The sequence below is a fragment of the Rattus rattus genome, chromosome 14 (assembly GCF_011064425.1).
Source record: "Rattus rattus isolate New Zealand chromosome 14, Rrattus_CSIRO_v1, whole genome shotgun sequence".
NCBI lineage: Eukaryota > Metazoa > Chordata > Mammalia > Rodentia > Muridae > Rattus > Rattus rattus.
The window spans coordinates 54,729,804-54,748,466 of NC_046167.1; the positions used below are offsets into that span (position 1 = coordinate 54,729,804).

General features: G+C 44.9%; 1 protein-coding gene across 1 annotated transcript in view; it reads right to left on the reverse strand.

Moving 5' to 3' along the window:
• Arhgap20 (Rho GTPase activating protein 20) overlaps positions 1-18,663 on the reverse strand; it is an 81,527-nt gene that overhangs the window by 12,377 nt on the left and 50,487 nt on the right. Inside the window, exons 5-10 of the mRNA XM_032885224.1 lie at positions 17,597-17,638; positions 16,682-16,766; positions 13,776-13,853; positions 11,435-11,501; positions 8,702-8,890; positions 1,026-1,204 (exon numbers count right to left, since the gene is read on the reverse strand). Of these exons, the coding sequence (XP_032741115.1) occupies positions 1,026-1,204; positions 8,702-8,890; positions 11,435-11,501; positions 13,776-13,853; positions 16,682-16,766; positions 17,597-17,638 (640 nt within the window). The remainder of the gene's footprint in view (positions 1-1,025; positions 1,205-8,701; positions 8,891-11,434; positions 11,502-13,775; positions 13,854-16,681; positions 16,767-17,596; positions 17,639-18,663) is intronic.

Below are 18,663 nucleotides of genomic sequence, written 5' to 3' on the forward strand. Positions count from 1 at the left end.
ACACACCGCACAGGGGCGGGGCTTGCCTTCCCGGGCTGCCAGAAGGCCAGGGTGTAGGCGCTGGAGGGCTGGAGCCGGATGAACGGCGAGAAGGACTCGAGTGACAGTTTTAGAACACAGAGTGGTTATCAGAGGTCACGGAGGCTAGGACCTGGTCCGAGAAAAAATATGCGCCTAAGATTTATCGTGTAACATGCTGAGTATAGTTAATAGAAGTGTCATCTTAAAAACAAGTCAGCATAGAGTTTAAGTGTTCTTCAATCTTGTTTTCTATTTGTGTGTCCTCTGCGTCCAGTACAGAAGACAATGGTGTCTGGAGGCGAGCAATCCTTAAGATCTGGAAGCCAGTCATGCCCCTGATTTCCTGTGCAATCGGAATTAGGGTCTGCGGTTTTACTTCTAAATTCATAAAGTGAGAGTGATGATAAGTACCCATGAACGTCACTGTGGAGGCTGAACACGGTGACCAAGCATCTGCCACAGTGCCTGGCATCAGTGGATGTACAAGAGAGTGAGGCCCCAGAGTGCAGTGGGGCAGACTGGACAGGGAACAAGTCCTGCCTAGCTGGGGCTATTTTATCCATCAGTTGGTGACAGTATGAGCTCAGCAGCTGTTGTCGGTCCTATCCTGTGTACAGACAAGGAAACGCCAAAGAATATATCTTGACGCTTGAATATGTGAGATATAAATGAGCCAGCTTTTAAAGGCTTAAAATGCAATCAGAACAGCCGAATTGAAGACCGAGTCTGGGGACTGTCTGACGTCACCGCACGCTCACTTGTTTGAGTGGGTTTCTGTCGCTTTCTTAGAACAAGTCGACTGGATTGTCTCTCCTTAATACATTTCCCGGAAGATTCTGCAACGATGAAATCTGACTTTTAGGTTTTGAAGTAAGGACAGAGGTCCGTAGCTAAAGCCAGAGGCCGTTTATACTCTTTACGCTTTGGGGACAGATTTACCCTGAAGCACGTTCCCTTCACCGACGGCCTTTCCCATTGGTTTTACAGACCCAAATGACACTCACCAAGATGGGCTTCGGCAGATTGTCGTTCTCACAAATATCTGGTAAAGAAACTCCAAAGAGCTGCCCTGGCATAGGGGATGTTGGCGACACGGGCAGGTTGTCCAGGTGTGTGCTGGAACCCCGCCAGAAAGCCCAGTTGATGATGGAACGCCTCCGCTTATATACCTTATGGCCGGAATCTGAGAAGCGAGAGCAGGAGGGAGACGGGTGAGTCGTTCAGTCTTATTTCCAGAGTTTCCGGTTTGTGGTTTATTTACTACAACCTCTCAGAGACGTGCGGATGGAGCTCCCTTGTTGCCGACAATGCTAGCTATGAAAGTCTACTATAAATATTTGGCAAGTTAAGGCAGAATCTGGTGTTTGGTTTCTGCTACCCCTTTCTGGGGTAAGTCAGAGCACTGCTTGCTGGCTTGAGTCTTGGCACTCAGATTTAAAACACAGGGAAGAGGTTACATTTCCTAGGCTGGGGGTGGTGCTTAAGCAGAGGGCACCTGTCTGCCTCACACAAGGCCCCGGGTTCCTGCACTAACACTGAACACCAAAACAAGCACTCTTTTCTCATTGAACTGTAACAACCTGAAGCAGACAGTACTTCACGTCAATACACACTGTGAATGTAGAAGACGAACAGGCATGTAAAAGAAAACTGGAAGAGTGAATTAAGTAACCATTAAAAAGTGTGTGAAAGGGGGTTGGGGATTTAGCTCAGTGGTAGAGCGCTTGCCTAGCAAGCACAAGGCCCTGGGTTAGGTCCTCAGCTCTGGGGGAGAGAAAAAGTGCGTGAAAAAGAGGGGGAGAGACTGGGGGAGGGGAGAATATGACAGAGGAGAAATGAGGGAGAAGGAAGAGGGGCTCCTTTTGTTCTTCTAGAAACAAAGAATGCTTTGGGTTCTGATGTCTCATCCAACCGAGAACAGAGACAGGAAGCTGATGTCTTACTTTTTGTTCCCCTTCTCAGTAACTGAACTCCTCAATGTATCTTTTTTCAATATGCAATTCCAAAAGGTGTGTTTAAGGCAGCGTGGTGCAGACTAGTGAAACCCACCCGGGCCCAGGGTGGTGGTGTAGCAATATCTGGAAAGAGACCTGTACGGATAGGCTGGAAGACCTGGGAACTAAGACACAGGCAGCCACAGCTGGTGAAAGGTAAAGGGGGATACCAGACAGGAGAAAAGCAGGGTGTGGAAGCCACAGTGTCACTGGCAAAATATGCTCACATCTCTGGCTAATACCTTAAAGCAAGCACTTGTGATGCAGATTCAAAACCACTTGATAAAGGTTCAGCAGAGCTGAGCTTTGGAACACTTTAACAATTGCCCATCTTTAGGGAGAACACGGGGGACTGGGCGTTAAACACCACCATCCAGCATCTCAACTCAGCTATCATCATGTTCTACGACCAATGCTGGACAGGAGATAAGATAATCCAAGGAGGACATGGTCGGCAGTACCCCATGCCAATTTCAAAGAATCCCTTGTATAGATCGCTTGGTTATAAAGTAACTCAACATGTTCTCTCCTCAGAATAGTCTACTTAAGCCAAACTGTGGGATGATGAATGAATGAGTAATGCCTTACTATCCTGACCATGAACCACAGCCCATATTTATCTTCCTGATGCTCCTGGGAGCAGGAAACACAGAGGCATGAAGTCCTCTTAATGGTGGAGTCAGGAGCCTACTTAAACTTCTGGTCCCTGCGCCCATCCACAATTTCCCATTTCCTTCACTTTAGATAGAAAGAGGTGCTATCTGTCAAGAGGCCTCATTGACAGGATTACTAGGCTAACTTTGAAACAGTTTTGACCCAGGGGCATGGGTGTGGGCTCCCTATTAAAGCCATCACGATACCAGGCTCTCCTGGCAGAGGGCACCTATTTGTACCCGCTCTCCCTGGGCTCGGCAGCTGTCGGTCAGTGTGCAGCAGCCATGAAAGATGATCACCGTTCTGCTCAAATACAGCACTTCCTCCTGCTGTGATCCAACTTCCGTTCCGAACAGAGTGGAGCAAAAGGGAGCCAGTCCTTCCTTAAAACCAGGGAGGAATTTGCCCACCGAGCCATGCATATAGCTGTAGAGAATAAATGCCAATTTTTCTGTCTGCTTTGTCCATTTTAACGTTCTTTTTTTTTTTTTAACAAAACTGTTATATTTGGTTTTAGCTTTCACACATGTAAGAATGTTCTATCACCAAGTTCCATACCCAGCTATCCTAGGAGGATAAAGTCAAAATTGAGTCATGTACCCAAATATTTTTAGTGACAGTCATCCTGTTTGTTATGCATAAAATTAGCGTGAGACGTCAGGTTCCCCGGGGTTGAGGGAAAACTGATTGATACTTATTTTTTCGCAGTACTTTAAGTGCATACTTTTTTATTTTTCAATTTTTTAAAGGACTATTTATTTATGTGTATAACTACACTGTAGCTGTCTTCAGACACACCAGGAGAGGGCATCAGATCCCATTACAGATGGTTGTGAGCCACCATGTGGTTGCTGGGAATTGGACTCAGGACCTCTGGAAGAGCAGTCAGTGCTCTTAACCTCTGAGCCATCTCCCCAGCCCTGATTCTTTCTTTTTAAATGGAAAAGCAGATGCCAAAAGATGCAACTGCCAACACTACTACTAACTAATAATTACTAATAACTAATTACTAATAACCAAAGCCACAGGGTAAACACACAGTAAACTTAAGGGTAAGTTTAGCCTTCCTGGATTCTTTTCATGTTTACATGACGAAACTTAATACCAAAAACATTAATTCACACAACTTCCTGGTTAAAGGATAACAGTTGTTAGCCAAAAAGCTGTAGCTTGAAATTCTCTTCTGGCCATACAACTAAGTATTTGTCCCTAGAGCACCACGTTCGTGTGGGGAACAGTAGATTGACAGGGTACGAAGGGATGTCCCGGTCCTGCCATCTTCTAGGAAGCTCAGTTCCCCTTCAGTCTAGCCCTGGGTCTACAGATGTGGTTCAGACCGCACTGCCCACTGACACTGCCCGCCACGGTCTCCACTCCAGACGCGGCTAAGCCACCCCATCTTCATTTACCGTCTGCTTTCTTACACGAGCGAAAGCCCCGGGATGCACATTCTCACAGTCTAGGGACATGGGATCTTTTAGGTGTCATGCAGGATACAGGTAAGAGGCACAGGAGCGTCACGAGCTGCTTGAAGGGACACAGGCTTGCTGGGAGTGACATTTAGGTATTGAGTGTGAATAAATTTAATTTTTATACATGGAACCTTCCAATACAGTAGATGGGGCTCATTGGAGACTAATCACCCCAGGGGTCAATTTCAGGAATTTCTTCTCTAGATCTAGAGGAACACTTATTTCATCTTTAAATATTTTCAACTGTTTTGTGTTTCATTTTTTATTGCCTTAAGACTAAAATTTAAAGGTTCTTTCATAATATAAACTCAATACGAAAAAGCCTAAAATTCATGACTTTTCTTAATTTAGGTGTTTAAAGCCAGTTTTAACCAACCTCCCAGTCCTTTTGGGTGGCAGGGACAACATAATTTCATGAATATGGTTGAGGCTAGACCTCAATTCTTACAAAAAAGATTTATGTGTTTTGGTGTTTTTTCCTGTATGAATGTCTGTCTGTCTGTCTGTGTTGAGGGTGTCAGATCTCCTGGAACTGGAGCTAGATTCAGTTGTGAGCGGTCATGTGGGTGCTGGGAATTGAACTTGAGTCCTCTGGAAGAGCAGCCTGTGCTCTTAACACTTTTACCTCAGTTTCCTGAGAAGGAGGTCTTTTTCTTAAGTTAACTAGAGGACGCTTCTCTCAGAAATGTAGATAAGGAGTTTTTGTGACTAATTATGGGTTATTTTAACCAGGCAGCATAAAATATTAACAGAAAGGAATTATCTTCCTTTTGTTATCTCCTTGCTAACCTTAGAAATCAGATGTTATTCTCTACATGACTGACCATGGTAAAAATAGCTGCTTCCTGGGACTAAGCAACTCACAAATTTGAGTTCTGTGAATCTAAGAGATACATCACGTGCACTTGGCAATACAGGCAAATTCTATACACTTACAATATATGCTGAACCCTTCCAGGTCAGGCTGTTAGGCCGATACAGATGTGCTAGAGAGTGGTGAGAAAGAGTGGAGATAGAGGACTCTTTTATTCGCTTGACCTGGTGTCTGGCTCTGAAGTCCAGGCTTGCCTAAGGCTGTAGCAATCCTGCCTTCCCCTCTAGAGCTCCCTTTTAACTTCTGATTTACACTAGTGTGATGGCTTGCACAGAAGGTGAGAAGGAAGGGGAGGGAATACCATCTTCATCGTGGCATGTGGGCATCACATGGAAACACCACAGCAGCAGAGGCAGGCGGAGCACTGACAGTACTTGTCCCGGGTGTTTCACGAGGAGAATTCATGTTAACAGGCACACACAGTAGGGCAGCGGGCTTAGGTAAGCTTTCCACTGTTCTATGCTTCACAATACCGCCTGTAGTCCGAGGAAGCTCATCTATCAGTTGAGTTAGGGATTCAACAAAATACTAATCTCTAGGTAAAAATTGCTGGATAACAGGAACATCATCTGAGCCCAATAATTTCATTTGTACAACAGACACCTAGGTGCTTTACTGTAACATTCTTTGTTTTTCTCAAGAAAGGGTTTCTGTGGAGACCAGGCTAGCCTCAAACTCAGAGATCCACCTGCCTCTTCCTCCTGAGTGCGGACTTTAGAGGCATGTGTCCCCCACTATCCAGCTCTACTGTAACATTCTTAACTTGTGATTCTCCTGCCTCAGAATCCAGAATGCTGAGATTACAGATGTGTACCAGCACACCTGGCTCCACTCTACACTTGTTAGGATATAAGATATAAAACTATTACAGTAAAGCCATTCTGAAAACAATTTGGAACAATTAGAATCTCTAACTGTACGCTAATTCCAATAGGATTCTTTCTTTTTCACTAACTTTTGGTGTAGAGCAAGGGAAATTTCCACATTCCAAAGCCCATCTAACTGTGAGGCTGAGGGGATGGATTTGCAGTGAAATGCGAAGAGGCGATCAGCAAAAGAATCTAATAAGATTCTCCAAATGCCACTCAAAAGAGAAGTGTGCACAATTCTTATAATGTGCATTTCTTATAATGGCATCGGTATTCAGCTACACTTAGCTGTGTGCAGCGAAGTGTTTTAAGGTAGAATATAAAAGTTTCATCAGAGAGAATAAATAGCACCTGCATTTAACTCCTATGATTAGACCGAGACGTTCAAGTCCTAAAATAAGCAAAAGGCTGTGTCTTTTCCCCAAAACCCAGCTCTTCTCATCCGCAGACACTGTACTTGATTTACAAACTCCGCCAGTAAGAGATCTGTGGAGACTGCTTCTCTTGGGTACCATCTCAGCAATTTTCTTATCATGCTATATCAAATGAATTACCCACCGATAACAATCTTCAGAATTTCATTGGCAATGCTTTGTATGGTCAACACAATACTACCGGGCCCCTTACAGAAAAACCCAGTGATTTCCAAAACAGCACTCCATGAAAACATGTACCAGACACTGGAAAACCACAAGGCTAAGCACCTAGGCCCTGGCTGCGCTTGCCCTTGGTGGCTACAGAGAAGGTGACTCATGCGATGAGAGCAGAGGCTTTAACTTCCTTTCTTTCTCTTCCTCCCCCATTTACCCTGAACATGGAAGATGTAAGCAGCGTCATTTCCAATAGAAAGCAAGAGGATGCAAGTCAATGGACAGAGCGGACGAAACCCCAAGTAATTACTGTGGTGAAAGGAAAACACATTTGAAAACCGTAGGTTTTAAAGAGTCAGAATATCATTTTCTCCTTGGCTCCGTTAAATTCTTATGGGAATTTTTCATTCATCTACTGAAAGGCTGTTTAACCTGTCCATTCATCTGGGAAGTATTTACTGAATACTTAAATTCTCCAGGCACTGCTCCGGGTGAGGGAATAGAGAGACCAGCAACTAGCCTTCTCATTTAAGGGGATAAAAATCCAGGATCTCTCTAAAGCAGCACCTCAAAATGACCCAAAGATGTGCCCAAGCAGCCTTGGAACCCCAAACTCAGTTTACTGTTATAGGAGAAAATGGGGGCTGGCACCAATTTAAGTACATTTGCACAGCTGCTGTCTGATCTGCTCTGGCTGCAGTGAGGTGTGTCACATCTGGGGCCAGGCCATCAGGCAACGGCAGGGTTGACTTGTGTGTGGTAAAGCAGGTGATTCAGATTGCCCAGCCAGCAGGAGTGACAATTTGAGGTTGGTCACTAGTGAGGATGCCAAGCTGCCCTTCTGCACTTCTGTTTCTTCAATGTGCTCAGGGGTCATCTAGAGATGTAGTGAAGTGGGTGGGAAGGAGAGAGCTCAAGTCATCTGCAAGAGAGACTGTGATAACCGTGGGGTTCGGGTCATGTATGGATTCAGAAGCAGGCAAACACAAGTGGGGGATATGTCGAGAAGGTGGTAGACTTTGTAGGTGAGGGAAAGGGGTACAGAGTAGAATTGGGGGTGGTGAGAGGAAGGAATTACAGAGGGGACAAACTTAAGAAGCAAAGGCTGTTGCAACAACAAAACAGCTACACCCTTTAGCCCAATAAACATCAGAACTTAATAGAATGAATACTGAGCTTCTTAAACACTTAAAGCGGGGAAAACCTTTTTTATATAATTTCTATTCACTATTGTGTCCCTCTAAGTTGGAAGTAAACGAACACACACTTTTCTCAAAGCAGGGTCGTTTCAGCAACTGGGTTAGAAATGGAGAAAATGAGAAGGCTCACTCTCACGAACACCATGGTAACAGCAGCACAGATGGAGAGTTTCATCTGGCACCCACTGATGCCAATAATCTGTCCCATGGAGGGAGGGAGGGTGGCCTCTGATCTCTCAAGGCCCATGCCCTCCCTTTAAATCTTACTCGCAGAGTTTGTCTGTCTGCAGAAGGCAATGTTGCTATTCGCTGGATCAGCTGCTGACTGAGGCAGACATAGACGTACAGTATCAACTTCCTATCGCCCTTACACTTCTTGCTATCAATTTTCTCTTGTTTCTTTATACAGTCTTGCTTCAGACTGCGCTCTTTAGTGCAGGCTTGGGTCAGGCCAAATTATAATGCTCTTCTGTTGGACAGTACAGCTGCCATAATACAGCCTTTATTGTGAGGCAGCTATGCTCACGGGGAATTCATGTTAGATCAGTAGGCTAAGGGGAGACCTCGGTAGAAATCACACTGCCCTTCACACAGTTATCGGGACCAGGATCCGTCCCGGTCAGGGCATCACAGTCTTCTGACACCCACCACGGACAGGCTCCCTTTTATAACGTGATGGTTTAGGGGAACACACAGTGGAGTGTACTACAGTACAAAGAGGGCATTGAAGCACCTGCAGCATCGCCCGAGCCTCTGACTCTGCAGTGGGCACAAGGTTAAAGGGGGAAGGCCGGCGAGGGGAGAAGGGACAGATTATGGCCCCTTGTTCTGAGGGTAAGTCAGTAATGCCTGCGGCTGGTTTACAGAACCATCTTCCAAAATTCTGTTTTCTTCTCTTGAAATCCCACATTTGCAAGTTCATCTGGGTGGGAGTTGGGTCTTTTGCCTTCGTATTAAGCTTGTGTTCAGGGAATTCGAGCTTTTGGCGAAAGAGAGGAGGGCTCTATGAAGGAGGGGAAGCAACTCACCGCTCAGCTGCTGGGCTGTCGCCAGGCGGGTAGGTTTCAGGATGAACTGGCATTGCATCTCTCGGGGCAGCTGCTCCATGAGGAAAGGCTCCTGGAGCTGGGATGGACTGGCGGAGTCTTTTGATCCCTGCGTCAGAAGGGCAGTGTCTCGGAGATGGCTCATTTTGATTCCATAAGGATACTCGTGTCCTGCAACAAGAAGAAAACCCAAATGCAGACCTCGGGCTGAGTGAGTGCCTGCCCTGTGATTTACACCTGGGCCATCTGGGATAAAGAATCCTTTTGTTCCCTGAGAGATCCACATGGGGCCCCTGCACATGGCAGCAGGTGGTTCTACCAAATCAGAGAGGTGGTCTCACAGCGGATGAGGAAAAGAGAAGGAAAAAAAAATCCTCAAAAGAATCCTTAGAACGACTGCAGACGTTGGTTTGTGGGCTGCGTAGCTGACCTTTTCTAGGCTTGCATCAAGAATATTTAAGAGTGTCTAAAGCTAAGGACAGAGAAGCCTGTTTGGTAAAGATTATTACAACCTAGCAACGGATTGGTGAGCCCTCGAGCCCCATGGAGCCTTCAACAAAAGTTTGTATTCCTGAACGTAAACTTCGTACACAGGCGTGGTGGCTCATGCCCGAAATCTCAACACTTGGGAAGCTGAGACAGGGGTATCGCTGTGAGTTTGAGGCCGGCCTGGGTGACAGCCATATTGAAAGTGAGATAGGACCCAGGCTACAGAGTCCTTGTCTCACGCCGTTGTCTAGCACGTCTGTGTGAAATACATTTCCTCATTGTTGGCTGCAGAATTAGTTTTCAGCAGCCCTGGGACTGGTTTGTCTGATTTGTTTATCTCCGAGACTGGTGTCCAAAGCAAACTATGGTGGGTTCAGAATACAGGTACAGATGCAACAACGGGTTGACAAACTAAAGCCTGGACATCTGACCTTAACTCCAGGTAAGCCGCGGTGTGGCAGAGTCCCCCTATCTTGCCATGCTGCAGTCATGCAGATTCTTTAAGTAAAGACAGTCTTATGTTTCTTATACCCATCGAATGGTATACCGAACTCAGCAAACCCTTCCTTTGCACTTGACACGGGCACACAAGGCAAATGTGTTCTCGACATTTGCACATTACAGAAACCTCTGAAGATTACGGCAAGCGGGCCCCCACAACAGCACAATTCAAAAGTGACCTCCAAAATCGATGGCCGGCTACTCCATACTGCTTTGTAAATCAGAGGTTTTCAATGCCACCGTTCAGAGTTGTGGTCTTCAAGTGAGGTGGAAAGCGGCCCTGTGCCTAAGAGTTGCTGTCTTGGTTCCAATCTGATAGAATTCTTGGTCACTTGTAAATGGGGTCTTCTTGTTGCTGACTCACTTTTGCGTGAATGACATTTATAGCAGAATACACGAACATTTTCTAGAAAAGTTTGGTTCTGGATGTAGATCTCTCCTGAGAGACACAGCCAGAATACGGCAAATACAGGGGCGAATGCCAGCAGCAAACTACTGAACTGAGAACGGGACCCCCATTGAAGGAATCAGAGAAAGAACTCGAAGAGCTTGAAGGGGCTCGAGACCCCATATGAACAACAATGCCAACCAAAGCCTATACATGGACTGACCTCATAGGTAGCAATGAATAGCCTAGTAAGGGCACCAGTGGAAGGGGAAGCCCTTGGTCCTGCCAAGACTGAACCACCAGTGAACGTGATTGTTGGGGGGAGGGCGGTAATTGGGGGAGGATGGAGAGGGGAATACCCATAGAGAAGAGGTGGGGGAGGGGTTAGGGGGATGTTGGCCCAGAAGCCAGGAAAGGGAATAACAATCAAAATGTAAATAAGAAATACCCAAGTTAATAAAGATGGAGGGGAAAAAAAAGAAAAGTTTGGTTCCAATTACTAAGCTCACTTGAAGTACTCCTCACTGGTAGAGGACTGCATGAAATGGTGCATGGGCATATGCTTCACAGTCTCCAACAGGCAGGCCATGCTTTAAAATCCCTAACAGACTGTTGTGTGTGTCATTTGAAGCTGAAACAGATACCAGAATTTACTTCCATTGCCCTATTTCTATTACTTAAAGAGCGGAATTACTAACTAGTAAATACTTTCAAACAAATAGTTGAAATAAGGTAGGTTAAAATTTACTTCTCAATCACTTCTCAGAACACTGGGTATTTTAATTTTGGGCCAGCCTGGACACTGTCCACAGGCAGAAAAGAAAAGAAAAAAAATCCTGACAAACAGACGGAGATTTGGCCTAGAGAAATAGTAAAGGGAGATATACTCGTTGGTAGTCTAGTCAGTGAGGACTCTTAGGGGTCAGATGGGTTCATGTCACTTCCTTTGTGAAGCTAAGGGAATTCTGGGAGACAGCAGATGTTACCTACTCAGGGGTGGGCGACGTGCACCACTGTACCACACACAGTACCCTGTGTATAGAGGCAGCCTTGGCATTGGGGGGCAGTGGCTGGGAAGGACAACAGACAACTCCAGACAATGAAACCCAGACGTGTGAATGTAGCAAGAGGAATTACAATGCACACTTGCTCTCCTGTGAAGAAGACAGCCTCCGATAAGAGGCTTGGCAGGATCTGCTCGTAAAGTAAAAGAGCCAAGAGGAGAATGTGTGTTTCCCAACTGTAATCATAGCGAGCACTTGATACAGTAACATTTAGGGTTTGGACTGTAGAGTCAAAGCCACAGGGTGTTACCTCAGACTTTGACAGACACTCACCGATGAGTGGGTATGGTGCCGCTTCTTTTCCAGAATTTACCCATAGTTGGTAATCTCTCTCGGAGCCCTTGAGATAAAAGGATTAAAAATCAAAGCAAAAAGTTCATGTTAGTTAGGTACTTGAGTGAGGAGAGAGTTTGGGGCATTTTATGCCATTTAGATTTGTGGGGTACACATGATTTGGGGGATAGTAGTACTTATTCCTACAACCGTATCCTATTCAAAACCAGGATCCGTCACTGTTGGTCCTCTCATTCCCACAGCCCCTGAGCTGACAGATCTGCAAACTGCAATGGGATCAGACCCTTCTTATCAGCGGCCCTCAGAGTGTAAAAGTCTAAGAGAGCCCTCGGACAAAGGAAGAATATACTTCCTGGTTCTAAACGGCTGATCCTAACCTCTGAGATTCTCTGGTCTTCTCAGACAACACTGTGCACCCTGCCTGTGAGACTATGGTGTCAAGTCCCAGAGGCCAGCTATTAGCTAGCTCAGGGGGCTTTCTGGAAATGGATACAGCTAGTGGTACTGACTTCGGTTTGAACAACTCCATCCAGTCCTGGGAACACAAGGGTTCAGAATTCTCCTACGGAATAGGCCCAGCCATGGAAAACAATAAAATTATTCATCAGTAGAATTATAATCTAACAAAACTATATAAACCCCACTTGAAAGAAATATTATGTGGACTTTGCTGAATCCTCCAGGAGGGACAAGGCAAACTCTTATACACAGCCAGAATGGAGGTATTCAAGTCTGTTAGAGGCATTTCATTGTCCTGCCTTGAACTCGCAATTGAAAGTCAAGGTCCTGGCTACTGTACATGTTGTACAGTGGCGTCTGGCCATGTGAGGATGAACACAAAGATCACTTCGTCCCTACTTTGTCCTTTAGACAGAGAGGAACAATCTAATAAAGCAATCTAATAAGAGCATACTTTAAACAGCACTGTCAGATATCTCTTAGCGTGGGTGTCATCACATAGTCTCAACTCCTAGCTTTTTTTTTGAACCAGAGCGGATCAGATTTTTTTAAGGAAGCCTAGGAAACGCATCATGAAGTAGCTAATCTCCCTCCCTATGTTTGTGCAGGTTAGAAATCAATGGCAGAAAAACTTACTTCACTCAGTGTACACGAATATGTTAATCATATTACTAACTTTCACTCATCAGATTGTTTTACCCCAGAGTTTGGTGGCCTTGAGTCATAAATGGGCTTAGCAGCACTGGATAAGAGCAAATCTAAAGGCACACAGTTGTATCGTCTGTCACGTCACAACCTAGTTTTAAATATTTATCACATTTATTGTCTCTGTGTGTGCAAACACATGTGCAAGGACACACACACACACACGAGCAGCATGGCAGAATACATGTGGAGGTCAGAGGAACACTTTCGGGGGTCAGTTCTCTCTCTGTACCGAGTGGGCCTTGGGGGTGGAACTCGGGTCATCAGGCTTGGTAGCGAGCACCTGTAGAGCCATCTTGACGGCTCATATCCCATTGTGTTTAAAAATAAACCCACGAGTGCTTTTCTTAGTTCCCATCCTTCTGAAGTCTCCCAGGTAATAGAAGAACTCTTTGTGGGGTGCCCGCAGGGAGGCAAAGAGAGAAGCTGCCCGGTTCTCTTCCCCCTAACTTCAATCTCAATATTCCAGTCTTTTCCATTAACAACGTATCACCAACTTACCCCGAAAACCAAGGGTCAGGTTAAGAGCGAGCCAGCCAGACATGGCAAGCTCTTCAAATCCACGACAGAATTTAAAGCTGTGTTTTTATTTACTAATCCTTAAGAGGAACCGGCTGTCTTCTTCAGGACTTGAAGCCAGTCAATATTAATGAAAACGTATATGACAAAGCAAACCCTTGAGAACTGGTAATCATCCTGAGATTGAGTCTTAGAATAAAAACAGTGCCAGAGGTCAAGGAGGTGATGAACAGAAGGAGGGAGTGACAGAAGTTACTACTCTCTCCTGCAGCTTTCCCCAGACCTTTTGTGTATGTATGTGGGATATATAATAAAAATATATATTATTACTCTAAAATTCTACTTTAACCGTTGTGTTTTTTGGGTTAGAACAGCGCCATATGTCACACTAACACAAAAGCTTTCCTGTTTCCTACATTTGGGGGTGGGGACAAGTGTAACTTTGTTATTGGCTGTGTTGTAATGCAAGGGACTATACCTACAACTACATTACCAGATATTATTTTGATCTCAAAATATCAAAGTTTAAGGAGCATCTAGATGTTGGGAGGCAAAGAAATCACATGTTCAAGGCCAACCTGGGCCACACAGCAGGAACATGTTTCAAAAAGAAGACAACAGAGCAGAGGTCACTTACAGTTATCCCTAACATTTGCAGGGACATGTTGATGACTTCACTTGCTGTGTCTGAGTTCATGACTGATATAGTTTTGAACTGTAGGGAGAAAAACAGAAAAACACAGTCATAAACGAAGAGCTTAAAGGTGGTGATCACATCATTTTCAGCTAATCACAAAGATGCTCCCGTCTGTGGAGTGGAGCACAGACCCCCCCATGAGGAATCACTGTCATTCTGATATGTTAGAGCCATGAACAGCTCATTCCTTTCTCTTAAAGGATGTGGTCCGCAAAACAAAAATGCTTCAGAGAGCTCAGTAAAGGAGAGGATGTGAACCCCATTCCAGGTCAATCACCAACACACACATCAGCAAGGCTATTCCTTTGTTCTGTCCCTACAAGTGCATATCAATAGCCCACTGGGAATGGTGACCGGGAGTAGGGATGAGGGTGTGGGAATGGGGGATTGGGTGTGTGGAGGTGTGGGCTTCAGAGTGGGGGTTGGGGAGCTGGCCTGCACTCTGCTGAGTGCTGTCTTCGAGATACAGCTCATTTCTTTGAGTGTTGTGCAATCACTTAAACAGACCAGATGAAGAGCTGGCTGCGAGTAAGAGCTTCCTAAGTCACCAACACTGGAGCTACTGGGATTGTGGGTACCGCAGTCCTTCGAAGGCTGAACGCAGGTGAGTCTATGAGAAAAGTAACCATACGGAAAGACAGTCTACAAAGACGAGGAAAGGAACTGACTGGAGTCCAAGTTTCCAGAGAGTGCACCGGGCCCCGAAAGACTCACATACAATGCAGGCTACTGAACCGTAACTTGGCTGTGTATGTATATGAGTACATATAATTATCACCAGAAGAACCAGCAGTTAGTGCTCTGCCCTAGACACAAGGCTTACTTACAGGGCACAAATAATTTCATAAAAGCGCACAAAACGACATGGAAGAAAAAAAAATAGAGACCCGCTGGTATCTGTCACTTGCCTGTCCTCTATAGATTTTTTTTTTTTCTCCCAGTGAGCTAATTACCTGATAGGACAGAGTCAACTGAACTAGTTATTGAAAAGCCTGTACACTGAGTCCCAAGGGTTAGACTAAAAAGGTCTCAGAGCCCAACAGGGAGAACTGGGAAGGCCCAGCCTCTGTCATCTACTCCAGAGTGGCATAAAAATGGTACAAGCCAGGCTTCGACCTAAAACAGGCTTTCAGGAAAGGCTCTGCTGCCCCACCAATTTTGAAGGTCCACCCACTCAACTTAAGGCACACGGCCGTTAGTCCGTCTGTACAGCGTGGTATCCACATTCCTATAGACCCAGTGTCCAGAGCAATCGCTTTCACATGGGCACACACATGCTCAGCACATGTAGTGACAGAAGTGTATCTCCCTGCAAACTTCCCTGGGGTGGGGACAGAACAAATGAGGTTCAGCACACAGCGCTTCTTGCCTAGGAAAAAGAATGAAGCAGGTGAAACTAAAAAATGTGCTGAGTTTAGCAGAACTCACCAACGAGCTGCATACAAGTTAAGGAGGAATACGGGCTATCCCAAAAGCTGTTGCCTATACGTGAGAGATGCTCCACGAGTTGGGCCTCAGTGTCTGGCTTCGGAGGGAAAGGAAGCACCTAGCATCACAGAGACTTGAGGTGCCAGGGTAGGGGGATACACAGGGAGTCAGGGGGCCTGCCCAGAAGAGAAGGGGGAGGAGAAAAGATTGGGGGATGGGGTGACCAGGAGGGGGGCAATGAGCGGGATATAAAGTGAATAAATAAATAATAAATAAGTAAAAATTAAAAAATTACTTCCCCTGGGTTCATTCCTATTTGGGGGGTTTACTCCAGGTGCTTGGGTCCCTTAAAAGACTGTCACTGAAGCTCCATCTGGAACACTTGTGTCACTGAACCTTGACTTTACCCGTGACCACATTGCACCTCTTTTCTTCGAAGATGAGTGGAGCATCAGTTTTTTGCTTGTTTGTTTGTTTTTTGTATTTCCCATACATCATTAAATATGATAAAAATTGGAAATTTCCATGAAAATCCTTAATGTAACCAATCAAATCAAAGCAAGCAGAAAAACACAGTGGCCTTTTGTCTGTTTTGCCTTAGTTCCCTCTATTTTGCTGAAGGAGAGATAGGCAGTTTCTTAGCCTAAAATTTTGTGTATGTCCTCCAAGCAGTGAGATCTGGCTTTTAGGAGTTGGTCAGAACATTTAACTTCTTAATAAAACAAAAACAGAACTCTCGTGAACTACATTTGCGCTCACAGTGACTGTTACCGAGAGCTGCCATGGAGTCTACAGGCCACAGCAGCACAAGAAGCCCCGTTCCCAGCTCGTTCATGGTTGATAACAAGCTCCACTCTTGGGCTATAAGTTCAGCCAGTAAACAAGCCATAACTGAGGGTAAAGGCTTAATGTCCACCAAAGAAACATGGCAGTTCCTAGCTAATGCCATCTCTTTCAGATCCATTTCTTGATCTCAGGGATTTCATTCATAAGAACTCAAAGAATGAAAACCTTTTCAAAACCACCCAACCGAAGACTTGACAAGTTGGGAAGAGCTGACTAACACTAACAGCAAATTCCTCCTTGTGGCTTCACTGCAAGCGTCTGCCGCTGTTCCTGAAAGGACCCAGACAATATCCCTGCCCCGAGAAGAGATTTCTGACCAGCAATGTTCTATCCAGGGCTACACGTTCATCGCTGCAGTTAATATGAATTTCCCTTGTCCCATTCTCTCTGGTTTTCATGCGTTTAAAGATACATATAGATGCACACCCCCACCGTGGTACCTCTAAATGCCTGCCTTCTGTAGGACACATACAGTCCGTCTGTCAGCCTGCCTGCCTCCGTTTTCATCTACAACGTTTTCTGTCTTATGCAGGGACCTGGGGTTTAGTTTTTTTTGGCTTAGAAACACTTACATAGGCGCAATTCCCAATGTCCTTGGCGAAGATTTTGAGGGGGATGCTCTTCGGGTAGTCTTTTTCCTTTTCTAGAGCGATGTATCTAGTCAGATGCGACACAATCCAAAACAACATGGAGTCAAATGGGGCTCCCTAATAGCTCACTGAAAACCTATTTGATAACATTATCAATATACATATATGTCCTCTTTTCTCAGTTTTTTAAAAGATACATGTAAGACTCTGCAAATCAGATTATAGGAAAGAAAAAAATGCCCCAGGACATACGGCATGGACCCTCCCAAAGAATGGGATATCCATGTCAAATGATGTTGGAGGTGGGACCAGGTGAAGCTACCCATGTGTGATGGTTTGTTGTCACACTCTTCCTGTCCCCTCTGACAGCCCTGTCACATTGCTGGTGACTACACTCTATACTGCACAGTGAACTCACTCCCATTTAGCTGCTTGGTGTGGTGTAAATCTTGATTATTCATGGGGTAGGAAGAGGAGAGGAAAGAAAAGAGGGAAGAGCTTTGCCCGTACGCGGTAAACTATGTTGGCACAGTCAATGGTAGGGATAATAGCCAACTTTTGAGGTGCTCTGAATATCACCTTGCAATTATGGGGACTTGAAATGCTCTGTGAAGAAATGACTAGCCCATAGCTTGGAGACATCAGAGAAGAAACCGGTGATTTCTTTCTCTCTAATGGGGATCTGATCGGGCCCCAGTGTTCTCCTTCCTAGAAGGAAGTACTTGTAGTGAGAGGATGATATTTACACTGTGTTCTAGCCGGTGTGCAATCTGACCAGTAGGTTATTTTTAGCAGACAAATGTCAGTTTCCATTCAAGAGAAGAAGGGGCACTCCTGGGGTCTGGGTTTAACCACAGGTTAATAATAACATCAAAAAATATGTGAACTGAAAAATACCTCTGAAGGAGAGAGAGCCATTTGTCCTTTTGTTCTGGAGAACTGCAATCAGAGAAAAACAGAGGAGAAATAAGCTCTATTAAATATTAATTTCAACATTTTAAAGCCTGCCACTTCAGGTGACTATACCAACAGCCTGCTGTTACGAATCAAGTTGACCGTGTGTGTTGCGAGCTTCACGTCACTGCTTAGAGGATGCTGCAGGCCCTGGGAATGATCACACAGCCCAGGATCCCTTTGTTAAACCCACTTAGGCAGATCCAAGGCACATTCTTTTTAATGTGCTACTGTTCATTCACCAGTGGTATTCGGTCACAGGGGAGGGAGGTCCCTTGGTGGGAAAAATATCTGATCTGGAAAGAAATAACTGCATGCAAGTGAGAGTATCGTGGGCCACCTACCCGAAGCCGCAGTTTTATACCTGAACAACTGGGTTAATTATTCTCTTCAAGGGCTGTTTTTCAGCTTAAATTGCCATTCATAAAAAACACAAAGCATGCTTAATATTGAGATCAAATCGAGTTTTGGCAGATGGACAGACATGTCTTGGTCTAGAAACCAGTCTACTGTCAGGAAAGGAAACTTTTTCTTTCATCTCATATATACAAGGTAAGACAGTAATCTAGCAGATTTGCTCAAAGCAAGCTTATTCTAACTGCTAAAACATTTTGACTGATATGGACATACGTACAAGTGAATATTATCTTTCTACTGCCACCGCTGAATTTGATGTTTAAAGTTAAAAACTCACCTAATTTCTTCTTACATGATCCTGTCCGTCACACGCTTTATAAATAATTATTTCTAGTCTCTCTACAGGAGTTGAAAAAATGTTTCTTGTTCCAGAAAATGCTTAATATGTACTTGTAATTTGTCGTAACTTAGTTGCTTAACCATCTTTCAGGTTGGTAATCGGAAAGTGTATTTATGTATTATTGGAACATAACATTTTCATGGTTCTTCCTTGCCAACTCTTTTACAGTTTTTCATTTAAAAACGTTTATGTGTGTATGCTTGCGTGACTATACAGCACATGTATGTGGGAGACCACAGAGGTTGGAAGAGGG